This window comes from Prosopis cineraria, unplaced genomic scaffold (genome assembly GCF_029017545.1).
Source record: "Prosopis cineraria cultivar Desert tree isolate PC_DT_omini unplaced genomic scaffold, ASM2901754v1 PC14, whole genome shotgun sequence".
Taxonomy (NCBI): Eukaryota; Viridiplantae; Streptophyta; class Magnoliopsida; order Fabales; family Fabaceae; genus Prosopis; species Prosopis cineraria.
In genome coordinates, this window is record NW_026555345.1 from 25986052 (window position 1) to 26011302 (window position 25251).

The 25251-nt window shown below is 31.4% G+C and overlaps 2 protein-coding genes and 1 long non-coding RNA gene across 3 annotated transcripts; 2 read left to right on the plus strand and 1 right to left on the minus strand.

Moving 5' to 3' along the window:
* Positions 1-1283: 1283 nt before the first annotated feature.
* On the minus strand, positions 1284-9605 carry LOC129292217 (uncharacterized). Its single transcript, XR_008588881.1, has 10 exons — positions 9437-9605; positions 6624-6862; positions 3973-4020; positions 2889-3602; positions 2427-2797; positions 2136-2333; positions 1937-2050; positions 1748-1847; positions 1543-1646; positions 1284-1454 (listed from the first exon to the last, which is right to left on the minus strand). It is a non-coding gene; the product is annotated as an uncharacterized LOC129292217 (long non-coding RNA).
* Positions 9606-11571: 1966 nt separating this feature from the next.
* On the plus strand, positions 11572-13184 carry LOC129291994 (borneol dehydrogenase, mitochondrial-like). Its single transcript, XM_054929487.1, has 2 exons — positions 11572-11667; positions 12316-13184. The coding sequence occupies exons 1-2, from the start codon at positions 11630-11632 to the stop codon at positions 13091-13093; spliced, it is 816 nt and encodes a 271-aa protein (XP_054785462.1). The 5' UTR covers positions 11572-11629; the 3' UTR covers positions 13094-13184.
* A 4269-nt stretch (positions 13185-17453) lies between these two features.
* Positions 17454-20066, plus strand: LOC129292409 (borneol dehydrogenase, mitochondrial-like). The gene is made up of 2 exons (XM_054929965.1): positions 17454-17491; positions 19289-20066. Exons 1-2 carry the CDS (start codon positions 17454-17456, stop codon positions 20064-20066), a joined length of 816 nt encoding a protein of 271 aa, XP_054785940.1.
* The last annotated feature ends 5185 nt before the right edge of the window (positions 20067-25251 follow it).

Here is a 25251-nt window from a genome sequence, read left to right on the forward strand (position 1 = left end):
ATGTAAATTGGTCCATTATTAACATGTGGAATTGTCAATTCTACAAAACCCAATTGAATATCTATCCTAATTTCCCTATTTCTAACATTTCAATTAGAATACCCACCATTAACCTCTAGAATTTCATGTTATTTTTCCAAATTTTCCTTAGTTTTTATGATATTTTAGCAAAATTGTATATATTTTGAATACTTAAGTTAGGAAATTGTGTATTTTGTTTTGGAAATTCACATCATAGCCTTATTTTGGTATTTTTGGACTAAGTTTGTGCTATTTTAGTTGAATGTTGTGTTGGAGGCATTTCTGGTTGTTAGGTAAAGCTTTTGGAAGGTGTTATGATGAAGAAGTCAAATGCAAAGGTGAACACAATCATGCAAAAAGGAGAAGCGTACAGCAAAGATTCAAGTTGCACTGCAAAAAAAAAAACAGTGGATTAATCAATACAAATTTCATCGCTAAACGAGTTAGCGATAGAATTAGCAACAGAATAAGTCCGTCACTAAAATTACCAACACTAATTTGTTAGCGATGCTAATTAGCAACAGAATTAGAGACGGAATTCACTACTAGAAAAATAGAATTTAGCGAGGGACAAATCCCTTATTAAATGCCATTTTTCCTAGTTAAATTGCATTTTAGAGAGAGATTTTTTCCCTCGCTAAATTCGTAGCTAAAAACGGCTTGCTAAATTTAGCGAGAAATCGTATTTCCACTATTACAAAAAAGAGAATATAAAATAGTTATTTTTCTTACTATTTAACGGTTATGAACCATTGAGTAATATGGCGCTGAATATTCTAGGATCCTTTATTCAACGGTTTTTAACCGTTAAATATTATCCATTTATTCAATGGTTTTTAGTCCAAAACCGTTGAATAAATTTTTGCAATTTAGAAATGAGAAATTGTGAGAGATAATATTCAACGATTCTGGACTAAAAACTGCTGAATATTTTGCTATTATTCAACGGTTATTCACTTATAACCGTTGAATATATGTACTTATTCAGTAGTTCTGTGACACAACAGCTAAATAGTTTATACTGTCTTATTGGTCATCATATTCAATAATTTTTTCTCATAACTGTTGAATATTATGACCCAATTTTTTGCATTGGGTAGACTGCATTTCTAGCAACCTCCCTGCATTGAAAATTACAAAATGATATTCCAGCACCCAAACACAAATTCCATCCAATAATATTCACGTATATACATATAAGTGTACAATAAATTTCTATAAAAAATTTATATACAACTTGAAGTTCTTAAATTAAACCAATTAGAGGCTAAAACATAAAGCTCTAAATCCTAAAATTTGCTTAAGTTTTCTAACTATCACTGTTGCTGGTTGTTAAAACTAAAGCATGCTTTAAAAATACCGTGTGCTAACTCCTCAAGGAGTTCTTCCATTTGAGCATGAGTATATGTGTCATAGTTTGCATCCTCGTAGTACTATATGCAACAATAACAACAAATTAAAATCATGTTGATTGATAAAAACTAATATAATATTAATGAATAGGAAGTCAATATATATTACATCATTCGAAAGAATTTCGGTTGGAGCATGTTGGATTATGTCCTTCATGAATTTCATGACAGCGTGTACCCACAATCCCTAACTTTGTCTACTTGCTCTGGGTGCTACAATCATACAATAGATAAAAAAACTAAATAGTCAATTAATAATATGACATGACCTATACAGTGACGCTGCTAACATAATTAATGATAAATACATATACCTTGACAACTGTCCATGATGCTGCTGTATCAAACCGACCGTTGCCCTTTACTAGTTATCAAAATTGTTTATCAACATCAGTGCGATACATGACAATAGCCCTAACATGAAATAGAAAACTTGACATGAGAAATATTCATACAAAAAGAACAAATTACATATATATACACAAAAAAATTAATCAACTTACTGATTAATCATTTTCACAATATGTGGTTTGTTAGAGAGATGGCCACCATGAAGAGGGTTAAGGTACCACACCCTCCCTAAAGTTGGATTGATCACAAGTAACATCCAGTGTCCCCTATGACAAAAATTACAATTAGGAAGTGTCATATAAATTATCAAATTTTGAATAAATTAAAGTGAAGCATTGTAAAGTAACTTACCCTTCACAATAAGGTGTTATGAATATTGTGTTCTTGTTGGCACCACGTTGGTGGAAGTACTTTGAAAGCTTCTGATATATTTTCAGTCTTTGCTTAGGACTCATTATGTTATGGCTATAAGGAGAGACCATATGAGGACTGACAAATATAATCCTCTGTGCTATATCTCTTCCAGCAAGCATGGTAGTGTAGAGGTTTCTTAAATTTTAAAATAAATAGAATAATAAATGATTAAAGTATGTATGTGTGTGTGTATAGCTAAATGTTTAATGAAAGGTTTCAGAAACATACATCATATATAAGTTACATAGGGTAGTAGTAGCCTCTGCATGGTTGAATAAATCATCCAACACCTCATTGTTAACTTGGTTAAAAGACTGTGGATTAGCATACATGTCTACAGGAAAGGGAGCAGCACTCCTTCTTGCATCTTGGCATAGGTATTAAGCAATTGCTGATTTTTGTTAGGTGCGGCTTGACACTTAGAGGCTTGAGGCTGAGGGGCTTTAGGCATGAGCTTGGGGGAGAACCAGTGTCTTTTGGGAAAATGTGATGGACTCCTTAGATTTGTCAGAGCTCTTCTTATCATTTCCCCTCTTCCACTTAGTAGTAAATGCTTTTATAGCCTCCGATGCTTTCTTTCCCACCGGTTTATCAATAGGCTAATTTTTTCAACATATAAGATAGTTGGATATCAACTACAAAAAAAATGCAAAAGAAGTTAATTTTCAATTATGAGTTTAACAAATATACCTTTGGAGATGGCTCTAAAAAGCAAAGATGATGAACCGGCCATGCAACAAAGCTGAGCAATGCATTTACTACTATCCTTGCATTTGGAATGAGATAAGGTAGATCATAATTAGGATCCTCAGCTATCTTTAAAGAGACTTTCACTGTCCTTTCAGGGATGTGTTCATTGTGAAGCATTACTTGCCCAGTAATGTTGTACATGCACCCTAGTACAACCACATGTCCATCTTCTGCCAAACAATCAACGTTGGCCTTACCTTACACAAATTAAAAAAAGAAAAAAATTATGTAATATGAACAATAAAAGTAGTATTATCTATAAGACTATAGTAAAATGAATAATAATATCTCAGGTAAGAGCTGAGATGGGATAATGCAACTATCATTCACACTAGGGCTATTATCACCCAATAGAAGCCCCAACTTATGTCAGCTCAATAGCATGTTTACGAGTCTAGATTGTTCTTGTATCTGTTGCGATTGTGCTAGTATCCGCTACTTCTGTTCCTCTGGCTCTTGCCTTAACTCTTAAACCTCAACAAAAGAAGTAGCCTTTTTACTGCGCTTGAACCCATCTCCAAAGTAATCTTTTCTTGTGGCTCCAAAGCCGACGCCCTGAACACGACCAGGATGGTCAGTATTCCCCAACACCTTTTCCAATATATCCTCATCAATAGTTTGAGTGCTTGCTAATGCGTCCTAAGTCAAAGTCTCCTGTGAAGCAAAAAAAGAAAAGTAAAAAAGTAAAAATTAATAACATTATACCAATATATCATTAATATTTACTATTGTTTTGACAACCGCTTTTGTTTTTGGGTTGTTAATATTGCCTTCTTTATTTTTTCGAGCTTCAACCTAAATCCTTCAATAGGATATAGAACCCTCCGACACTTGCTCTTTCTCAATCAAGCCCTTTTCAACACTCGCATATCCCTTGTGTCCAACCTTAAATGTATATTCATTTTTCTTCCCCAACAATTCATGCATGTCATTGTCCACCTTACGTGATATCATTTGCTCCTTATTGTGTTATATATTTATTATGTTTATGCCAAAGCCAAGACTTGAACACTTAATCTCATACCTTTCAAGCTTTATACTCTCCTTCTTTGCCAATTGAACTGAAAGGCACCTGCAGTCATTATATAAGAAATTGAATATATATTATTTAACTATATAAATATATCAAACAATATATTATAAAAATACACACATATATACATATTAAATTTTATTTTCAATTATTAATATGTTAAAAATATTTATATTTTATTTAAATTATTCTTTATATTATATTTTTAATAAAATATTATTTTATTAATGAAAATCAACTTAAAATAAAGAAAATATTAAATAATTTTATTATGAATATTTTAGTTAATTTTTAAATTTGATTTTTATTTTTAAATGAAAATAATTAAATATATAATTAAAAGTCATTGTCAAAAGTTAAAACTTTTTTTTTGCAGTAATTAGCTAGGGACAGAATCTATTGCTAATTATCTTATTTTAGAGAGGGATTGGTAGTCCTTCGTTATTTTCCTCACAAATTCTCTTATTTTAGAGAGGGATTGATAATCCTTCTTTATTTTCTTTGCTAATTGTCTTATTTTAGAGAGGAATATATTGGTAGTCCTTTACTATTTTTCCTGCTAATTTTAAGTCAAGTTATGAAATCAACATCCCTTGCTAATTTCCTCATTAATTTGGTATTTTAGAGAGGAGTAGATGACCCCTTACTAAATTCCTTGCTAATTTGCATTTTTCTAATAGTGATTTTAATTCTGTCACTAATTAGCGACAGAATTAGTGATAGAAAATTTTCGTCTCTAAACAAGGATAAGCTATTCCAATTCTGTGATGAAATGCATTCTGTTGCAAATGAAAATTCTACAAAAAATCACTATTGCCATGTCACCTAGGGGCTAGTGCCACCTCATCGCCATGCCACAGCCACCTCATCACCCCTCCCTGCCACGTCACCTCCATGTCACTATTTCCCTGCCACATCATCTCCACGTCATATATTAACTTTAAATAACTTCACATATGCCTTAGCCAAGTTCAAACCCATAATCTCACACCTTTATAAGTCTTTGCATCCAACTTTATTACCAGTTGAGTTGAAGGAGATCTTTAGTCTTTAATTGATAAATTAAATATATAATATTTAATAGCCCCCCCACACACACACATCAATAAACATATAATTTAAATATATTTATTTTATTTAACATTATTTTTATTTATCAATAAAATAAATTATTTTTTATATAATACTTATTTTATAGTATATTATAATTTTAAAAAAATTATTTTTTGATAAAAAATTAATATTAAATTGAAAAAATACTTTATTATCACTATATATTTTATTATCATTTTTATAATATATAACATTTTATATTTTTAAATTATTTTTTTAAAATATTTTCATTTTTAAATAATAGTAATTAGGTCTGTTACTATGTCATCAAAAAAATAATTAAATATATAATTTAAATTATTGTAATTATTATTAATATCTAAATAATTTAAAATAATAAATTATAATTATTAAATTATTATTTATAGCATAATAAATTATTAAATAAATTATATATAAATATATATTAAAATCATATAATAAAATTTAAAACAATTTGCCATGAAATTATGATGGAAAGGTTTGCGATAGAATTTTTCATCTCAAATGCTGTCACAAAATGAGAATAATGTATTCTGAAAATTAGCGACAAGCATTTTCATTAAAAAATTCAGTCGCTAAATTATTTCTGATAGTTTAGTGACAGAATAGTGACAGAATTTTTAGTGATGGAATGTTTCATCGCTAAGTGCCATCAGTAAACTTATTTCTAACGATTTAGCAACGGTATACCTGCTAATTTTTTAACAACAAAATGTTTTGTCACTAAATTCCATCAATAAATTAGCGACATATTTTGACGGATTAGCAACAGAATAAATTTTTGTCGCTAATTTGCTATTTTTTTGTAGTGTTGCGACTTTAGTCGTGCCTTTTGCCTCCAAAAACAAACCATTTTAATTAGCTGAAAAAATTAGAGACAAATAGAATTTGCTTTGGGCATTGGAAGAGTTGAGATTAAGAGCTTGAGGCTTTTAAGACATTTGGCACTTCTTTTCATTGGTTTTTGTATTTCTCTTCCCTTTATTCTCTTGTAATATAATATGACTGTCATTATTTTGTATATTTGTTTCTTTTAGATGATTATAAGTAGTTAAACAATTTTTGTCTTTGAATCCTTTCATTGATTAACACTAATTTTCCCCTTTCTTTTTATGATTAATAATATATAAATGTTTGTTTTACTCTTCTGTAAATGCTTTTAAATAATTGACCATCAGTCAGATGTCTTGTTCTTTTTGGTAAATGCTTTTAAATAATTGACCATCAGTTAGATGTTTTGTTCATTTTGGTGCACTACAAAAAAATAACTTTTATTGACTCTAAAGGTTTTTAGAGGCGCCTTTTCACCATCAAAGGGTCGCCACCAAAAGTTTTATCACTAATGGTTTTTGACAATGACAAACATAGTCGCTGCCAAAAGTATACTATTAGTGACAACAATTGTCATTGCCAAAAGTATTGTGTTACTAAAAGTTTACCTTTTAGCAACCCTTTGTCGGTGAAAAGTCACTTCTAAAAATATTTAGCAGTGACTTTTGGCGGCAATTAGTCATTTTTTTTAAAAAAATAAAAGAGCCATTTCATACCGCGTCAACTGACACCTTGTGCCACATCACCTGCCATGTGTGCACTTCCTCATGCACGGCACGTACCACGTCACCTCACCATGTGTGTGCCACATCATGCCATATCACCTGACAACTTATGCCATGTCACTCCATGTTGCCACCACGTGCCACGTCACATATTCATTGTGAAAAAGCTAGAATTTGAGCTTATAACTTCCACCTCCCAAGTCTTAAGTCCTCCTTTTTTGCTAGTTCAACTGAAATGCATATGCAATTATTATATGCAAAATTAAATGTCACGCCCCAGTATTAAGGATGTGACCGGCACGAAATATGAGATACACTCACATTCTATAAACCTTAATTAACCAGATGTAATTGATAAATAATTCCTACTTGTCAAAGAGCCTTATATATATATATATAATTAGAAAATTGATAAAATCTTAAACATTCTATTGAAATTTTTGTAAAACCTCTCCTGTAATTAGGAACTCCTAAAATTTCTATAGAAGTAAAACCTGTCACCCAAATTAGAGAGGAGCTTAGCTCCACACTAGTATATTTCACAATGATAAAATAAGACTAGGACCTGACTATGGTATACGTGAAGCACTAAATTTATAATTTTAAATAAATGCATAATTACATCAAAGTGGATGGCCAAAGAGTGCTCCTACTATCCAAAAAAGCAATACTGCCCCTCAATAATCAGCAGGAGGCACAGGGTCAATTACAATATCTAAGACCAAAGAAAGTTTTTGGTGAGTACTATTCCAATTGAGTTTATAAATTATAAGTAAATATAAATAAAAATAAAACTACGAAGATAGTAACTAATAACTTAGTTTAAACAAGTCAAGGGAATGATGAAACACTTACTTTAACTAATAATACATGATGAGTTTACTTATCGATATAATCGTGAAACCAACAATAATATTAGAGCCAAATAAGTTTATCAAATTTTTTCTGTTCATGATATATGTAAAATTTCAAGTAATGCTGCAATTTAAAAAAATGCCTTTAAAGAAACTTATATAAAAATGATAATTTTTAAATTCAATTTAGGAGGGCTTTATCAAAACAAAAAACAAGTGTAGACACACAGTCCACAAGGGTAAATAACCAATTAAGTGTAAACACACAATCCACGAGGATAAATAACTAGTCAAACATAGCTAAAAGCCACGAAACAAGTGTAGCAGGAGCCACGAAACAAGTGTAGGCATGAGGCCACAAAAACAAGCGTGGGTACAATGCTCACGAATAACCAACCCTCCAATTCACATGCGTTGGCCTTTGCATGGGGCCAGCACCTCCTACAAGCACCCTATTAGTTAGGTGTACCATGGCGCACCAAAGGTTAACGGAACTGCTGTTAACAACCAGTGTTTTGAACGAAACTTTAAAGTTTTCATCTTCAATCTCACCATTCAACTATTATTTCCCACCACCCAACTTCATTTTCATAACAAACATGAAATTAAATAATCAAATTGCATTACCATAAATTATTGATAAAATCAACACATAATCATAAATAAAAAATTATTGTAAAAATTTTAATTGAAAAAAGATATTAACACAATTTATAAGAAAATAATATTAAAATTTAAATAAAGAAATTTTTATAAATACATTACTAGAAATTTATTTGAAATACTACCCACTCACTTGAGAATTTTCCAAGAATATTAAAACTTGCTTCTCTTAACTTTTTTTTTACTTTAATTTTAGTGATGCCCTTAATTTCCTAACAAATAAATCATAATTCTAAAATCATTTATCAAATAATTTTTCAAGTACTTAGTGGGCATTCAAACTCAATCCAAACAATATTAAAGATAATATTTTAATCAATTATGTTTCAAATATACTTGAGTTAGTTAAACTTTTACCGACTCTCAATTCATTGTCATATCTCCTTGTAACCTATTCTTAATCATAAGTCATAATAACTCATATCTACCATTCTCATGCTTCCTTTAGATTTAACAACATACCATACATGAATCTTGTGTATTCCTTTCTCCTATTTTGATATTTTAAAACTCTAAAACTTACATACACTCCTTTGAATAATATTTATAATTCCTCTAGGCTCTACTATAAAAATTTAACAATTTCATTTCCATCAATAAACTTTCAAGCATAGTTACAAGCATTATGAGAACATTCACCATTAAATAAATCATGACAGAATCATCCAAGCCAATTCTACAATTTTCAACATTTAATTTCTTCATCAATCTTTAGTTCAGCATTCATAAAATAGCATCCAATATTATTCAAAACAGCACCTAATTTTTTAATTCAAGCATTTTCACAAGCATCTTGAGGGCATCCAAATTCAACTCCCAACAATCATCTAACCATTTAATCAACTTCCAACATTAACTTAATCATTTAACATTCAGTCCATTGCCAACTTAAAATATTGCACAACATCAATTAAAGTATAATTCAATTTCCTCAAAATTATGACATCAACTATGAGGGGTAAGGGCCGAATTTTCACCCGTAAAAGAGAAGAATTTCAGCCTACAATTATAATTACAAGGCCCCTTCAGGTGCGGAGGAAGGAAAAATGAAGGTTAAATACATACATGATACCCACAGTTGAGGAGAAAGAATAGATGGCAACCAAACACACACATATAACTGTCGGCTACTAAGCAGAAAAACGGACAAAGAATAGCGAATAAAGAAAGAGAATTTAACGACTTCAACTCTCTCAGCTGTGAATTTTTTTTTTTTTAACAGTGAAGCAAGAAGACTGAACACACACACCCACGCAAACCTGGAAGGAGCAGAGCAATGACACGAACCTAGAAAGAGTAGAGAACAGTGACAGAAAAACCAGCATCTTCACCACTTCCAGAAGCCCATCACGACAGCAAGGAAGAATAGCCGGTGATGGATAGACAAGCTCAACAGCCACTCAGAAAAGTGAGTGATTGGCAATGCGAAACTGGGGATAGGCAGAACTCACGAGCTGGACCTTTAACAATGGTGGAAGGTGTTCTAACACACACTCACACCAACGAGGGCAAGAAGTATGATGCCGGAATAACGAAGGGGGAGGGAGAGATCTCTCTCGACTCTGGAACTTTCAAAAATGCCGAAGGAGGATAAGGAAAAAATTGAGGCAGTGCGTGCGTTTGACGAGAGAAGGAAAGAATAAAAATATGAGAACTAGACATTAGGAAATCGCAAAAATTACAACAGAGGACACAAAATTTTCATTTAATAACATACAAGGCACATGTACTTTAGTAATTTTTTCACAATTTTAAACTAAATAAAATTAATATATTATTCAAAAGAATTCAAACTCTGAACCTTCAGATAAACTATTGGTATAAGTTTTACTAATTTACTACTCTCCATTTTTCATAAAACTAATTTAAATAAACTATAAAATGGGAGAAATTTTTTATTTTATTTTATTTTTTTTAAAATTTAGGGTCATTACATTAAATATATATTATTTAACAACATACACGTATATCAAACAATGTATTATTAGAAATATATACATACATATATATATATATATATATTATTTTAATTTATTAATATGATAAATATATATATATATATTATAATTTTTAATAAAATATTATTTTAATTGTAGCAAATATTTTTTTTGAAAAATAAAATTAAAATGAAATAATTTTTAAATATTAACTAATTTTCTTATAAATATTTTAACCCATTTTTAAATTTTATTTTCATTTTTTAAATGAAAATAATTAAATATGTATTATATTAGTTAATGTTAAATATATATATCTTTTACTTTTTCCATATTTTTCTCAAAAACTAATAAATAAATGATTAAAATTTTATCTTTTTCCAAGTTAAATGGTTCCCCTTCTTTTATTAAAAATAAATTTTATCTATAATTTTTCAATTAATTTAAAGAATATTTTTAAAAAAATTTATTTTAATTATATAAATTTTATTAAAAGTCATTTTGAACAATTATTTTTTATTATCTTTGAGATAGAAAAGGAGTGAACACGTGATAAATTAAAAGTAGATGCTAAATTAATTTTAATTTTTTAATTATTTTTTTATGAAAATACTTTTAATGGCAACAGTTTGTCACCATTAAAAGTAATTTTATAAATTATTTTTAATTTTTAATTAATTTTTATGAAAATATTTTTGGCAGCAACAGTTTGTCGCTACTAAAAATAATTGTATAAATTATTTTTTATTTTTAATTATTTTTTATGAAAATACTTTTGGCAGTAATTACATAAATTATTTTGAATTTCTTAATTATTTTTTTAAATACTTTTGGCAGCCACAAACATTAATTGCATAAATTATTTTTAATTTTTGATTATTTTTTATGAAAATACTTTTGGTGTTGCCGCTAAAGGTAATTACATATATTATTTTTAATTTTTTTATGAAAATACTTTTGACGGCAACAAAATATCACCTTTGAAAGTAATTATGTAAATTATTTTTATTTTTTAATTTTTTATAAAAATATTTTTGGTGGTGACTTTTAGCAGCAACACAATGTCACCGCTAAAGGTCGACTTTTAGCAATGACTTCTAATAGTTGCAGTCAAAAGTAGACCTTTGACGGGGATTTTTTTCATTGTCGTTAAAAGTCGTCGTCAAAAGTCTTTTTTTTTTTCCCCTTTTGTAGTGGTGATATTCACAGACAAGCCTTTTCATCGTATATGTCGGCTCCATTAATAATGGAAGAAACCTTTCATTGTCAAATTAAAGAATCAATTTATATTTCATATAGAAGCCTACCTTGGAAATCCACGGTTCAGAAGAAAAGAAAATGAATGACCAAGCAGAAGGACATAATTGACTCATACCAAGAGTTCCAACCAAAAAAATTAGCTTTGACCAGCCTTGTGATGAGTTAGTTGACGACCTAACTATATTTAACCCTACATTTTATGGAGTTTTCGTATACAGTTTCATCTTTCAAGATTTCAGAATCCTGCTGAAGCTATCAGTACTATCTATAATTTCTTGCAAATATGGCTGGTCTTCCGCAGCTCGCTCTAGAGACACCAAGGTACACCCCCACAGACACAAGAGAATTCTCCATCGAAATCATCTTTGCTTATTATAAGTAGTTGCAGTTCTTGCTGGTAATATATAGCATTTGAACAGGGAACATACGTAATACTTTTTGAAAGTTAAAGCCCAAATATGCTATTTGCTTATACAATTATAGTGCAATAGATTATTTTAATATGCCGCTGTATATATTTAATGAGAAGGGTCTGAATTGCTTGGGTATATCAGATAGGGGAAGAAGAAGAATTGTTTGTATTGCACAAATAGTCTAAGAATACTTTTGAGTCCAATTACTTAACAAGTTTGAGTATATTTTAACCTCTCATTTATATATATATATATATATCTCTCTCTCTAAAACTCTATTTGATATGAAACTTTTTTGCTTCTCTTATCACTATAAGTCATGTCCACCAATAGTCGACATCCTAATACCATAATAAGAAATCTTGATATGTTGATGACTACATATACATACCTGCATGCATGTGCTTAAATATGTATTTATAAATATTAACTTAATAAACTAATGCTGTACTTAGATCTCATTTTCACTACTAAGGCTGTGGTTCTCATTCCTTTAGCTATGTAAGTTGTATTTGTGCGTGTGTACGTGTTGTCCTCACGACTAGTATATTTGCAGATTACAAGGAAAGGTGGCATTGATCACAGGCGGGGCCAGGGGAATAGGAGCATGCATGGCAAAGCTCTTCACTAAGCATGGGGCAAAGGTGGTGATAGCAGACATTAGAGATGAACAAGGCAGAGCAGTATGCAATGATATCGGATTGGAATATGCTTCATATGTGCAGTGCAATGTTACAAAAGAACTCGACGTTCAAAATGCTGTGAAAGCTACTATTTCTAAGCATCAAAAGCTTGACATAATGGTAAACAATGCTGCCATAATAGATGAAGCTAAATCAAGCATTGTTGACAATGAAACCAGCGAATTCGAACAGGTTCTTAGTGTGAACCTGACAGGTCCTTTTTTGGGCACCAAGCACGCTGCTAAAGTTATGATTCGCGAAAGAAAGGGAAGCATAATTAATGTGGGTAGTGTTTCTTCAAGTGTGGGAGGGGTTGCAACACATGCTTACACAAGTTCTAAGCATGGCTTGGTGGGCCTCACCAAGAATGTGGCTGCTGAACTTGGAAAATTTGGGATACGAGTGAACTGTGTTTCTCCCTATTTCATTGCAAATGTTGCTGCAAAAGATTTCTTCAAGTTAGAAGATGGTGGATGCCCGAGTGTTTATTCTAATCTTGAAGGGATGTATCTGCAGGAGGAAGATGTGGCTCAAGCTGCGCTATATTTGGCTAGTGATGAATCCAAGTACATCAGTGGACATAATCTTGCATTAGATGGTGGCTTTACTTCTATTAATCCAAGTTTTGGTTTGTTTTCTAAATCGAAGTAGGTTTGCTTGAGTTCATCGATCTGTTAGTTCTCTGTGAGAGCGGAACTGTGCTTCAATTTGGCTAATAATATATTCTCTGATGTTTCAGTTATTCATTCATGCATATATCTATATATGGATGCAACTGTGTGTTCCTATGTATATAAGTTGGATCAATGTTTGGAAATTTTTTTAATTTAAATGCAACATCACCTTAGGCTTTTTATATTAGGAAAAATGACAATAAAATTTCTTTGAATTATATAAATAACATTTAATTTTTCAAAATGCCATAATTTCTTTGAAATCTCTTGGAACTTTTTGTCATTAAAGAATTAATATAAATGATGAAATTGTCCTCAATTCAAATATCAATTGCCATTCACAAGTTTTATTCTAAGATTTACAACTTTTCTTCTTAAAATTGCAACAATTTAACAGCAACTCATAAGTTTGAACTAATGGTAATTTGGTCATTTATATTAATTTCTTAATGACAGGAAAGCTCCTAGGAATTTTAGGAGAATTATAGCATTTTAAAGGATCAAAATATCATTTACATAATTCAAAGGGATTTTATTATCATTTTCCCTTTATATTATTTGTTAAGCATCCTGCCATGTTGGGTCCTAGAAATAACACGTATATATCTATGACTGTACTGTATATGATTATTTTTTAGATATATATATATATATATATATTCTTGAAAATAAATGTATTCTTTTCAATTAAATAATACAGTAAACAATTAATAAGCAGTTGGCAATAACTTAATACACACACCAACTTAATGCACACAGTACACGGTACTGTACGTGTATTTATATTAGGATAAATTCAACAAACTTAATTATGTATGTCACGCTACTAAGACCGACTTAATGAAATTGATTTAGTTTCTTTATGGTCTCATTAATTGCAAAGAGTCTCAGAAATAAGTGCAACTGTTTATAAATTATGAATAGTATATATTTACCACATAAAAATTTTTTGAATAGTATATATACTTTAATCCGTGGTATATATCTACATAATATTTACAAACCAAAACAATCCCGTCACAAACTCAGGCGCACACGATTACACATGTAGCCTTCATCCACCCACCCACCCACCCACACACACACACACACACACACACACACATTCATATAGCATCAATGTTTGATTTATTACACTGCAATACAATTCAGTACATCTCCACAGTAATAAGATACTTCTTCAGCCTTCTCTCTTTTCAATCTAGAGTTTGCTGGGCATGTTTGATCTTTCAGGAAGCTAAGTTGCAGGCACTAGTCCCAATTCTCATCCTCAACCTTTTCCAAGTATTGATTTACGATTTCCTTTCTAACCTGCTCCAGCTTCAAAGATTAACACCACAATTGTACAGGTTGAGCAAATGTAGTTAATGGTAAATTAAGGTCAATCCCACAGAGAATTAAGTGAAATGGCAAATAGGCATTTTTTTTAACCAAACAACACATAAGCATTGAATTTCAAATCTCATTCCTGTCAAGCAACTAAAATTTAGAGTGGTTTTAGAACAATTCAAAGTAAAATATCAAAGTTCACAATTAAAATAAATTTCAATCTACAAACAAGCTAAAGGCAACCAAAAGAAGAGTATTCTAGAGTCTTAATCCTCTATTTGCTTTCTAACTCTCATTACCATTTAATTGACTTGAAACTTAGCTTTGATAATCTAAGAGTTTAAATTAATCTAGAGCATGTTCCGATTATTAAGAATCCTAATTAATCCAATTAAAGAAAATGATTTCCTTAATTAATTAATTGCATTAGAGACCCAAACTCATGAGAGGATTACCTAGGTCTATTAGATACATTACTACTCTAATAGCAAAATTAGCTAAACTAATCCTAGGCTATTAGTTCCCAAGGTATAATTTGAGTTTCCTCTTTCAAGGTTCAACCTAAATGTCCAAATCTCTCTTAATGGTGGCTGAACACTAAACAAGAACACAATAGCCTAAGAACAATTAATCAAAACTTCATTTCTCAACAACTAAACAGTAAATCAAAGGTTATTTACACAAATAGCTTCATAATCCTCTAGAACAAAAAGTATGTAGCTACATATAGCTAACATTGAAACAATGACAATAACTAAAGCTCTAAAATTCATAAGCATAAGAAAAAAGAAGAAAAATTGATTAGTCATTATATTGTTTTATATATGTTTTCTTGACTTTCTCTTCAACCCAAAGCTTCAAGACTACAAGGCTTGCTCTCCTAAGGTTGCCTTTAGCTCCAAGGGTAGAAAGTGTGTGTTTCAACTAAGAAAATTGGGTCATGTAGGGTTTTTCTGCACAAAAAATGAATTTGTGTTTTAAAATTTTTGACAGGTGTAGTGGCACTCCTTCTATGTTGTGGTGCCGTGGCACTAGAGAGGTATCAAGTATAATTCCAGCAATGCCATAACAACGTAGCTACTATGCCACAGCATCAGAGACACAATCCATCTAACTTTATTTTTTCAACATTAGTGCTTTAGCACCTAAAAATTAGCCAAAGTTTGATGATTTTGAAGCATATTAAAGGAGTGGTCAGTGGTCACTACCATTTTCAAAACACCAACTTGGAGGCATTCACTACTAAAAAAATGCAAATTAGTGAGGAAATTTAGCAAGAGATCATATATTCCTCTTTAAAATACCATATTAGCGAGGGATGTTAATTTTGTAGCTCAACTTAAAATTATCGAAAAAAATAACGAGGAATTGTCAATCCTTCTCTAAAATAAGAGAATTAGCAAGAAAAATAGTTATTAGTTAATGTTGCACGGGTAGTAAAAGCTAGTTTCATTAGAACAAGGGTGGTGCATTTCATTTCAAATGTCAATCAAAGTTACAACACTTTTTTTAGTAAAAATTATTTGTATTATTGATAAGTTTTGATCCATTTATGAGTTTTAAATACTAACAGTTCCTTCACTCTCTCTATCACACAAAATATATAGGTTATACTAAGAACAACTAGTCAGATTAAATTAGCAATAAAGAACATACAACAATTCCTACAAAAAAGAAAAAGAAAATACTTCTTCCGTTTAAAAATATAAAGCATTTTTTATGAGTTAGATGTTAAAAAATGTAAGACATTTTTAGTCTTTTGAGGTGTACTCATTATTTTTTTTACAAAAGTGTCCTTATTGATAATGACTTTCTATTTATTATAAAATATTTAATATGGATAAATATAAAAAATAGAGTTAATTTAAAAGTAAGTAACTACTTTATTAGAGGTGAGGTTTGATTAAAAATGCTTTGTATTTTTTAACAGAGGGAGTATAATAATAGTAATATGTTTGTATAATATATGCATGTGTGTATTAAAAGTTATTTTAATCATTAATAAAAAGGTTATTTTCACTTATGTTATCAAAAAAAATTATTTTATCTTAACAACATTTTTAATTTTTTATTAATTATTATTGTTATTTATTTAAATTATTTTTTATTTTTTTTAACATCCTCGGCAAGGTGGGAGCCTCATGCCAGTTAATATTAATATTATAAAATGGTGCGCACGCGTTTTATTAGTGCGTCATTTGGTTATGTGAGGATTTCATTTCACTTCATGGTGACATGTCTTTTCATCTTTAACAAAGAAGAGGGTGAGTGATTCCGCTGTGCCCCAACAACTTGGCAAAGATTTGACATGGGAAAAGAAACAACTTGTGATACGAACGCGATATCCTCACTGCCAAGTGTCCCCCCTCTCTCACTGCCAAGTGTCTCTCTCTCACGAAACTTCTGCCGTTTATTTCGGCCTATTATATGAAGGGGAATAGTGTTGGATTTATATATCCGACCTTCATGGGAATCCAGTAATTATATTGAATTAAATGAGTATTATTAATTAAGTATATTATGGTTTCATGAGGTATGACCAAAATTAGGAAACATCAATTCGTAATTATTTTTTTATTATGAGATGGATTAATGACAATTGAATTTCTCATTATGTGACAGTCTTCCACCCTATAAATAGATGTGATTGATTGAAGAAAAAACTCTCCTCAAAACAAATTTTTCTTGTAATGGCTTTTCTATCTCCCTCTCTTTCTCTCTTAATGAGGTGGCTGTGCTTCAATAATGGAGGAGTGAACTTCAATCAACCATTCATCATAAGTCACTTTCACAAGTAGACATTTATGTTTGGCCAAGAAGGACACACAATTAACTCAAACCAAGAAGAGTTCGAACCAAAAAAATTGGTGCTGACCATCCATGTGATGAGTTAGTTGACGACCAAATTATTTAACCCTAAATTTTACGGAGTTTTTGTAGATATAGTTTCAACTTTCAAGATTGCGGGATCCCACTGAAACTATTACTATCTGTAATCTCTTTCAAATATGGCTGGTCATTCGCGCCTCGCTCTAGTGAAACCCAGGTCCGTATACCACGGGAATAATTCTCCACAAACTTTCACTATCTGCTATAAATGATCTCTGCTTATTACCAGTAGTATTTCACTATAAAAAAATGGCTAATTAATAACGGAATTTTCCATCACTAATCAGTAAAAATTTCATAGCTAAATAGATTAGTGATGAGATTTGCAATTTCGTCGCTAATTAGTGATGAAATTAGCAATAGAATTGCATACGGAAATTTTCTGTCATTGAATAAGGATAAGCTATTCTAATTTTGTGACGGAATGCATTCCATCATTAATCCGTCGCTAATTTTCCAATGGGCTTATTCTGTCTTCCCACATCACCCGGTGGACTAATGCCACTTCACCACCATCTAGTCACCCAATGGACTGATGTCACCTCACTGTCACGTCCTAGTCACCCAGTGGACCAATGCCACCTCACTGCCATGTCACCACCAAGTCATTTGGCATTGTCATGTTAAATATTATTATCTTTAATTATGCCTTGGCTAGATTCTAACTTGCAACCTCATACTCCCTAGTGCCTTTATGTCCACCTTATTGTCAATTGAGCTGAAAGGAATCTTCAATCTTAATTGATAAATTAAATATATAATACTTAACCGCACACACATATATTAACAAATAGATTATTTAAATTATTATTAAATATAGTACGTAAATTTACTTATTTTTTTAACATTACATTTATTTATTAATATGGCAAAATTAATTTATATATAATAATTATTTCTATTATATTTTGTTTAAAAAAATTATTTTTGATAATAAATTTAATATTAAATTGAAAAATATTTTATTATCATTATATATTATATTATAATTTGTATCTATATAATGTATAATATTTTAAATTTTTATTTTAAATTATTTTATTTTATTTTTATTTTTAAATAAGAATAATTAAGTATACAATTTAAATTATTATTAATAATGTACAAATAATTTAAATTATTTTAAATTATTTATTTATAACATAATAATAAATTATTAAATTAAAAATACTTTGTGACAGAATTAGAGACAGAATTATGACAAAAAGCTTTGTGACGGAATTTTTCATCACAAATTTCATCACTAAATCAGAATAAGATATCCTAACCATTAGTGACGGAATTTTTTGCAGAAAAATTCCATTGATAAATTATTTTTGACAGATTAGCGATAGAATAATGATAAAATTTTAGCAACAAAATATTCTGTCGCTAAATTCCATCGTTAATTAGCAATGGATTAGCGACGAAAATTTATTCCGTCACTAATTCACTGTTTTTTGTAGTGTTTGAACATGGAATATCAAGGTAATATTTTTCTTTTACTTTAACAAAAAGCCTAAACATTGAAATGTGTTGCATATGAACAGTTCTGAAACAATAGATTTTAATATGCATCCATAGATATTTAATGTAAAGCATCTGAATAGTGCTTGTGCATTTCAGATAGGGAGAAAAAGAGTTGCTTGTATTACTATTGCATGCACAACCTATAGTCTAAGAATACTTTTTGAGACCAACTAATTTAGCAAGTTTATGAATTAATCTTATAATTATATACCTAAAACTTCTAGAAAGGAGAGTTTCTCCTCCTCACATTAAGTCATGTCCAGGCATACTTGACATGCATCCTTATACCTTAAGAATAGGAAATCTTGATATGTTGATGACAACATATACATGCATGCAAAAACATGTATATATAAACATTAGCGTAACAAACTAAGGCTTTAACAATATAAATTGTGTTTGTGCGTGTGTAGATATTGTCCTATAACGACATGTTTATTTGCAGATTACAAGGAAAGGTAGCATTGATCACAGGTGGGGCTAGGGGAATAGGAGCGTGCATGGCAAGGCTCTTCGGCAGACATGGGGCTAAGGTGGTAATTGCAAACATTCGAGACCAACAAGGGCAAGCTATATGCAATGATATTGGATCCAGATACGCTTCCTACGTTTACTGTGATGCTACAAAAGAATCTGACATTGAAACTGCCGTAAACACTGCTACTTCTAAGCATGAAAAGCTTGACATAATGGTGAACAATGCTCTCATAATAGATGAACCTAAACCAAGTATTCTCAATAATGAAACTAGCGAATTCGAAAGTGTTCTTAGGGTGAACCTAATAGGTTCTTTCTTGGGCACCAAGCATGCTGCGAAAGTTATGATTCCTGAGAGAAAGGGAAGCATAATAATGGTGGGTAGCGTTTCTTCCCATGTAGGAGGGGTCGCAACACATGCGTACACAAGTTCTAAGCATGGGTTGGTGGGTCTCACCAAGAATGTGGCCGTTGAACTTGGCAAATTTCTGATCCGAGTGAACTGTGTCTCCCCATATTTCGTTACAAATGTTGCTGCAGTAGATCACTTCAAATTAGATGATGAAGGATGCTCGAGTGTTTATTCTAATCTTGAAGGGGTTTATCTGCAGGAGGAAGATGTGGCTCAAGCTGCGCTATATTTGGCTAATGATGAATCCAAGTACATCAGTGGACATAATCTTGCATTGGATGAAGGATTTACTTCTATTAATCCAAGTTTTGGTTTGTTCTCTAAATCAAAGTAGGTTTGCTTGAGTTCACCGATCTGTTAGTTCTATATAGGAGGGCAACTTTGTTTCAATTTGGATATAATATATTTGATTTTTTGATAAATTCCAGCTCTGTGTGTGTGTGTGTGTGTGTGTGTGTGTGTGTGTGTGTGGATGGAAATTGGAAACATTACCACGAATGATCCTTAAAGTGTGTGTTCGGATGTAAGCTGGATCATTATATTGCTTGGAAATTCTTTTATGTTACGTTTGAATGTTCGGATTTAAATCAAATTTTACATTTAGATACATAAAAATCTGTGAATTCATATTTGATCCAAATTTAATACGATTGTAATTATTTGTTATGTTTGTTTCTTTTGGGTAATTATGAATAGTTAAACACTTCTTTTCTAGAATTATTTTGAACCTTTATATTGATTGACATTAATTTTCTTCTCTTTTGTAATTAATGATATGTAAGTATTTATTTTACTCTTTTGTAAATGCATTGGCTATCATTTAAATGTTTTGTTCATTTTTGTAATATTGTATTCACATACAAGCCTCCCATCTTATATGATGGGTCCATTAATAATGGAAGAAACCTTTCATTGTCAAATTAAAGAACTAATTTATATTTCATGTCGAAGTCTAACTAGGAAATCCACGATTCAGAAGAAAAGAAAATGAATGACCAAGCAGAAGGACATAATTGACTCAAACCAAGAGTTCCAACCAAAAAAAATTAGCTTTGACCAGCAGCCTTGTGATGAGGTAGCTGACAACCTTAATATATTTAACCCTAGATTTTATGGAGTTTTTGTATACAGTTTCATCTTTCAAGATTTCAGAATCCTACTGAAGCTATCAGTACTATCTGTAATTTCTTGCAAATGTGGCTGGTACTCTGTAGCTCACTCCAGAGACACCAAGGTACACCCCCACAGACACCAAGAAATAGGGAACATACAACCTTCCATCCCAAATTATAAAATATTTTTAGGGAAGATTCAACATCCCAAAATATAACACACTTTGATGAAAATAAAGTCTCACTAAGAATATTTTTTTAATATTACCCTTCCCTTATATTCTCTCTCTTCAAAATTCTTTTATTAATCGAGTATTAAATGAAAGGCATTTTTGAAAGTTTACATTTTTTATCTTGAAAAAGTAAGGTTATAAAATAAATTTAATGAGCTTTCTTGGTATTTAAGATTTTATCTAAAAGTATTTTATAATTTGAGATAGAAGGAGTACTTTTTTTAAACTTAATATAAAGCCCAAATATGATATTTGCTTATGCAATTCTAATGCAATATATTATTTTAATATGCCGTTGTATATATTTAATGAGAAAGGTCTGAATTGCTTGTGTATTTCAAATAGGAGAAGAAGAAGAATTGTTTGTATTGCTCAATGTATAATCTAAGAATACTTTTGAGCCCATTTACCAAACACGTTTGAGTTTGAGTATGTTTTAACCTCTCATTTATATATATATATATATATATATAAATTGACTTTCAGCGACGACTTTCAATGGCAACAAAGGGTCACCACAATATTGTCGTAAGAGCTCTTGTCACTGATTCTATCTACGGTGACAATAAAAGTCACCGTTAAAAATATTCAATTTGTTGCTACAAAAAAGGAAAATTTGTTGTTGTAGAAACATAACCGCTATTAAAAGTTGAGAATTAGCAACGACAAATGTTGCCGCAAAAACCACACATCAACAGTGACTATTTAGTTGTCATTAAATGTTGAGCATCAACGGCAACCTTTGTCATCACAAAAACTACCAATCAGTTGCTGCTGAAAAGTAATGCTAGTTTACCTAACCATATAGTGCCATGTCACCATCCCACTCCCATATGTGACGCCACATCAAGTGCCACGGGTCACCCTCCATGTGGTGCTATGTCACCTACTACGTCTTAGTCACGTTGTCCTCTACATGTTGCTCCCACCTCACGTCACGTGTCATCATGTCACCAATTTATTTTTTCATTTCACAAATTGTCTTCTCCAAGGTTTGAACCCATAAACTCCTTCTTTTGTGTCCCACCATTTTTTTGCTGAGCTGGAATGAACTTAAAATATATTATTGCATAATTAAATATATTATTAAACTAAACAAACACACATATGTCTTAAATATTAAATATTATAAAATATCATTACTATCATTAAATTAATACTTTAATTTAATTTTTTTAATTTATTAAAATTGCAAATCATATAGGTAGCGAGTGATGTGGCTTTGTGGATGGTAGAACCAGGAGGGAGGGAGGAAGAGTAGGTGGTTGAGGAACTAAATGAAGAACTCATGGTTGCTGTAGGGCTTGCGACGACAAGGCTCTGGTACCAAGATAAAGTTAAAGAGAATGATTGCATATATTGAAGATGCATGATTCGATCTCAAATCATGCAGTGGAAGTGGTCTTTACTTGTGGGCTCTATGGATGATTTGGGCCGTATGACTTGATCTACTAACACAAGATAGAGCCGTATGCAATGATATCGGATTGGAATATGCTTTATATCGATGTTACAAAAGAACTCGACGTTCAAAATGCTGCAAAAACTACTATTTCTAAGCATCAAAAGCTTGACATAATGGTAAACAATGCTGCCATAATAGATGAAGCAAAACCAAGCATTGTTGACAAGGAAACCAACGAATTCGAACGGTTTCTTAGTGCGAACCTGACAGGTCCTTTTTTGGGCACCAAGCACGTTGCTAAAGTTATGATTTCAGAAAGAAGGGAAGCATAATAAATGTGGGTAGTGTTTCTTTTAGTGTGGGAGGGATTGCAACACATGCTTACATAAGTTTTAAGCATGGCTTGGTGGGTCTCGCCAAGAATGTGGCAGTTGAACTCAGAAAATTTGGGATCCAGGTGAACTGCGTGTCTCCATATTTAATTGCAAATGTTACTGCAAAAGATTACTTCAAATTAGATGATGAAGGATGCTCTCATGTTTATTCTAATCTTGAAGGGATATATTTGCAGGAGGAAGATGTAGCTCAAGCCACATTGGATAGAGGCTTTACTTTTATTAATCCAAGTTTTAGTTTGTTTTCTAAATTGAGTAGGTTTGTTTGAGTTCATCGATCTGCTAGTTCTATGTAAGAGCGAAACCGCATTTCAATTTGGCTATAATATATTTTCTGATATTTCAGTCATATATATGATGCAACTGTGTGTTCTATATGAGTTAGATCAATGTTTGGAAATTTGTTTAGTTTAAATGCAACGTCACGTCGGACCTTTTATATTATTTGTCAAGCATCTTGTCATGTTGGGGTCCTAGAAATAACATGTATATATCTATGACTGTATATGATTATTTTTAAGATATATACATATATATTCTTGTAAATAAATATATTATTTTAAAGTAAATAATACAGTAAAAAATTAATAAGTAGTTGGAAATAACTTAATACACACAATACACAATACTGTACATGTATTTATATTAGGATAAATACCATAAAATTGCTGATGATTTATTATTGTTTTGTGAGGCGGAGGTGGAGCAATTGGAGGTCATGATACAGTGTTTGACAAAGTTTGGTGAGATCTCCGGTCAAAAAATAAATCTATAAAAGACAGTTGTGGCATTTTCAAAAAATGTTTCACAAGAAAAATGTGAGGAATTGGTAAGCTGTTGTGGTTTTCAACTAGTTCTAGAGTTGGACCATTACTTAGGCTCTTATACAACTCATGATCGAAGAACTAGAGGTTAAAATTAATTTTTGTTGGATAAGGTACAAAAGAAACTAAGTAGGTAAAAGGCACAAAGTTTGTCTTTTATCGGGTGGCTAACATTAGTTCAATCAATTATACAAGTTCCTATTTTTACTATGCAACATGATATTTTACCTAAAGAAGTCTGTTAGGAATTGGAACAAATGCAACGGGACTTTATTTAGGGTTCCACTTGTGATAGGCAGAGGGTTCATCTAATAGGGTGGGAAACTATATGTCGACCAAAAGCATTAGGAGGCTTTGGTTTACGAAATTTAAGAGTAATGAATGAGGCCCTATTAAGTAAGATTAGACGGACAATGCTTGTATCCCCACAGAAATTAAGTTCTCAAGTTCTAATAAGTAAATATGGGCAAAGAGAGATGTTGGATCACCAATGCATTATTAAACATATCGATTCTATTTTATAGAAGAAATTGGGTGGGCTTTAGCCGTGTATACTATGGCACGTTGGATGGAAGGTAAATAATGGGAGCAAAGTAAACTTCTGGGTTGATAGGTGGGTGGTTAATGGTACACCTTTAGTTGACCAATACTTGGTGGTTCCTGCACGTTCTGAATTATGGAAGCGTGCAAGGGATTATGTAGCTGAGAAGGGTGGTTGGAGATTAGAGGAGTTAAAGGCTTGGTTACTTAAGGATATAGTGGGCCAGATTCAAGCTACGCTGCCTCCTTGTATGTCTGCGGGGGAAGACAAAATTTGTTGGTTAGATGGTGGTTCTGATGATTTTAGTATTACTATAATGTACAAGCATCTAAGTGGTTTTGATCAACAAGAGGGAAACAGTTTTTGGATAAAAATTTAGTCTTGAAAGGGTCCGAGACGTATCTAAATGTTCATATGGTTGGCTGCTTCAGATAGATTACTAACGTTTGTTTAAAGGTTTGACAGTATTATTGGGTCATCTGTTTGTTGTAGGCATGGATTGGTTGAGGAGTCATGTTTGCATGCGTTGAGAGATTGTTCTTATGCATGCAGTGTGTAGGAGTAGTTGATATGAGGTATGCATTTTTCTAATTTTTTTATTTAAATTTGTATGAACAGTTTCAAAAGAATTTAGGTGGTAGTTTAAAGGGAGATGCATGTAATTGGCATTTGATATTTAGGGTGGCTGTGTGGTTTATATGGTCTTAGAGGAATAAAATGATGTTTGATCTTAACTTTGATTCCTCCAAGATTTCTGCTGTGAGTATTTTGCAATAGGTTGAGGGGATTAAGAAAGCTTATGATGTGGATGACAATATTTATCTCAAGCGTTAGGATGATATTCGATGGTGGCCACCTGAAGAGGGCTGGTTAAAGCTCAATATTGATGGTACTACAAAGGGATGGCTTAAGGACACTGGTTGTGGAGGAGTCATATGGGATTCTACTGGTGACTAAAAAAGGGGTTTTGCTAATAGAGTGGGTAGGCGTACAGCTTTAGAGGGAGAGT

Bases quoted from the DNA above. Each gene is read 5' to 3' on its own strand.
- LOC129291994 (XM_054929487.1), top strand. From the start codon at position 11,630: ATGGCTGGTCTTCCGCAGCTCGCTCTAGAGACACCAAG. The intron at 11,668-12,315 runs GTACACCCCCAC...GTATATTTGCAG, and splicing joins CTCGCTCTAGAGACACCAAG to ATTACAAGGAAAGGTGGCAT.
- LOC129292409 (XM_054929965.1), top strand. From the start codon at position 17,454: ATGGCTGGTCATTCGCGCCTCGCTCTAGTGAAACCCAG. The intron at 17,492-19,288 runs GTCCGTATACCA...GTTTATTTGCAG, and splicing joins CTCGCTCTAGTGAAACCCAG to ATTACAAGGAAAGGTAGCAT.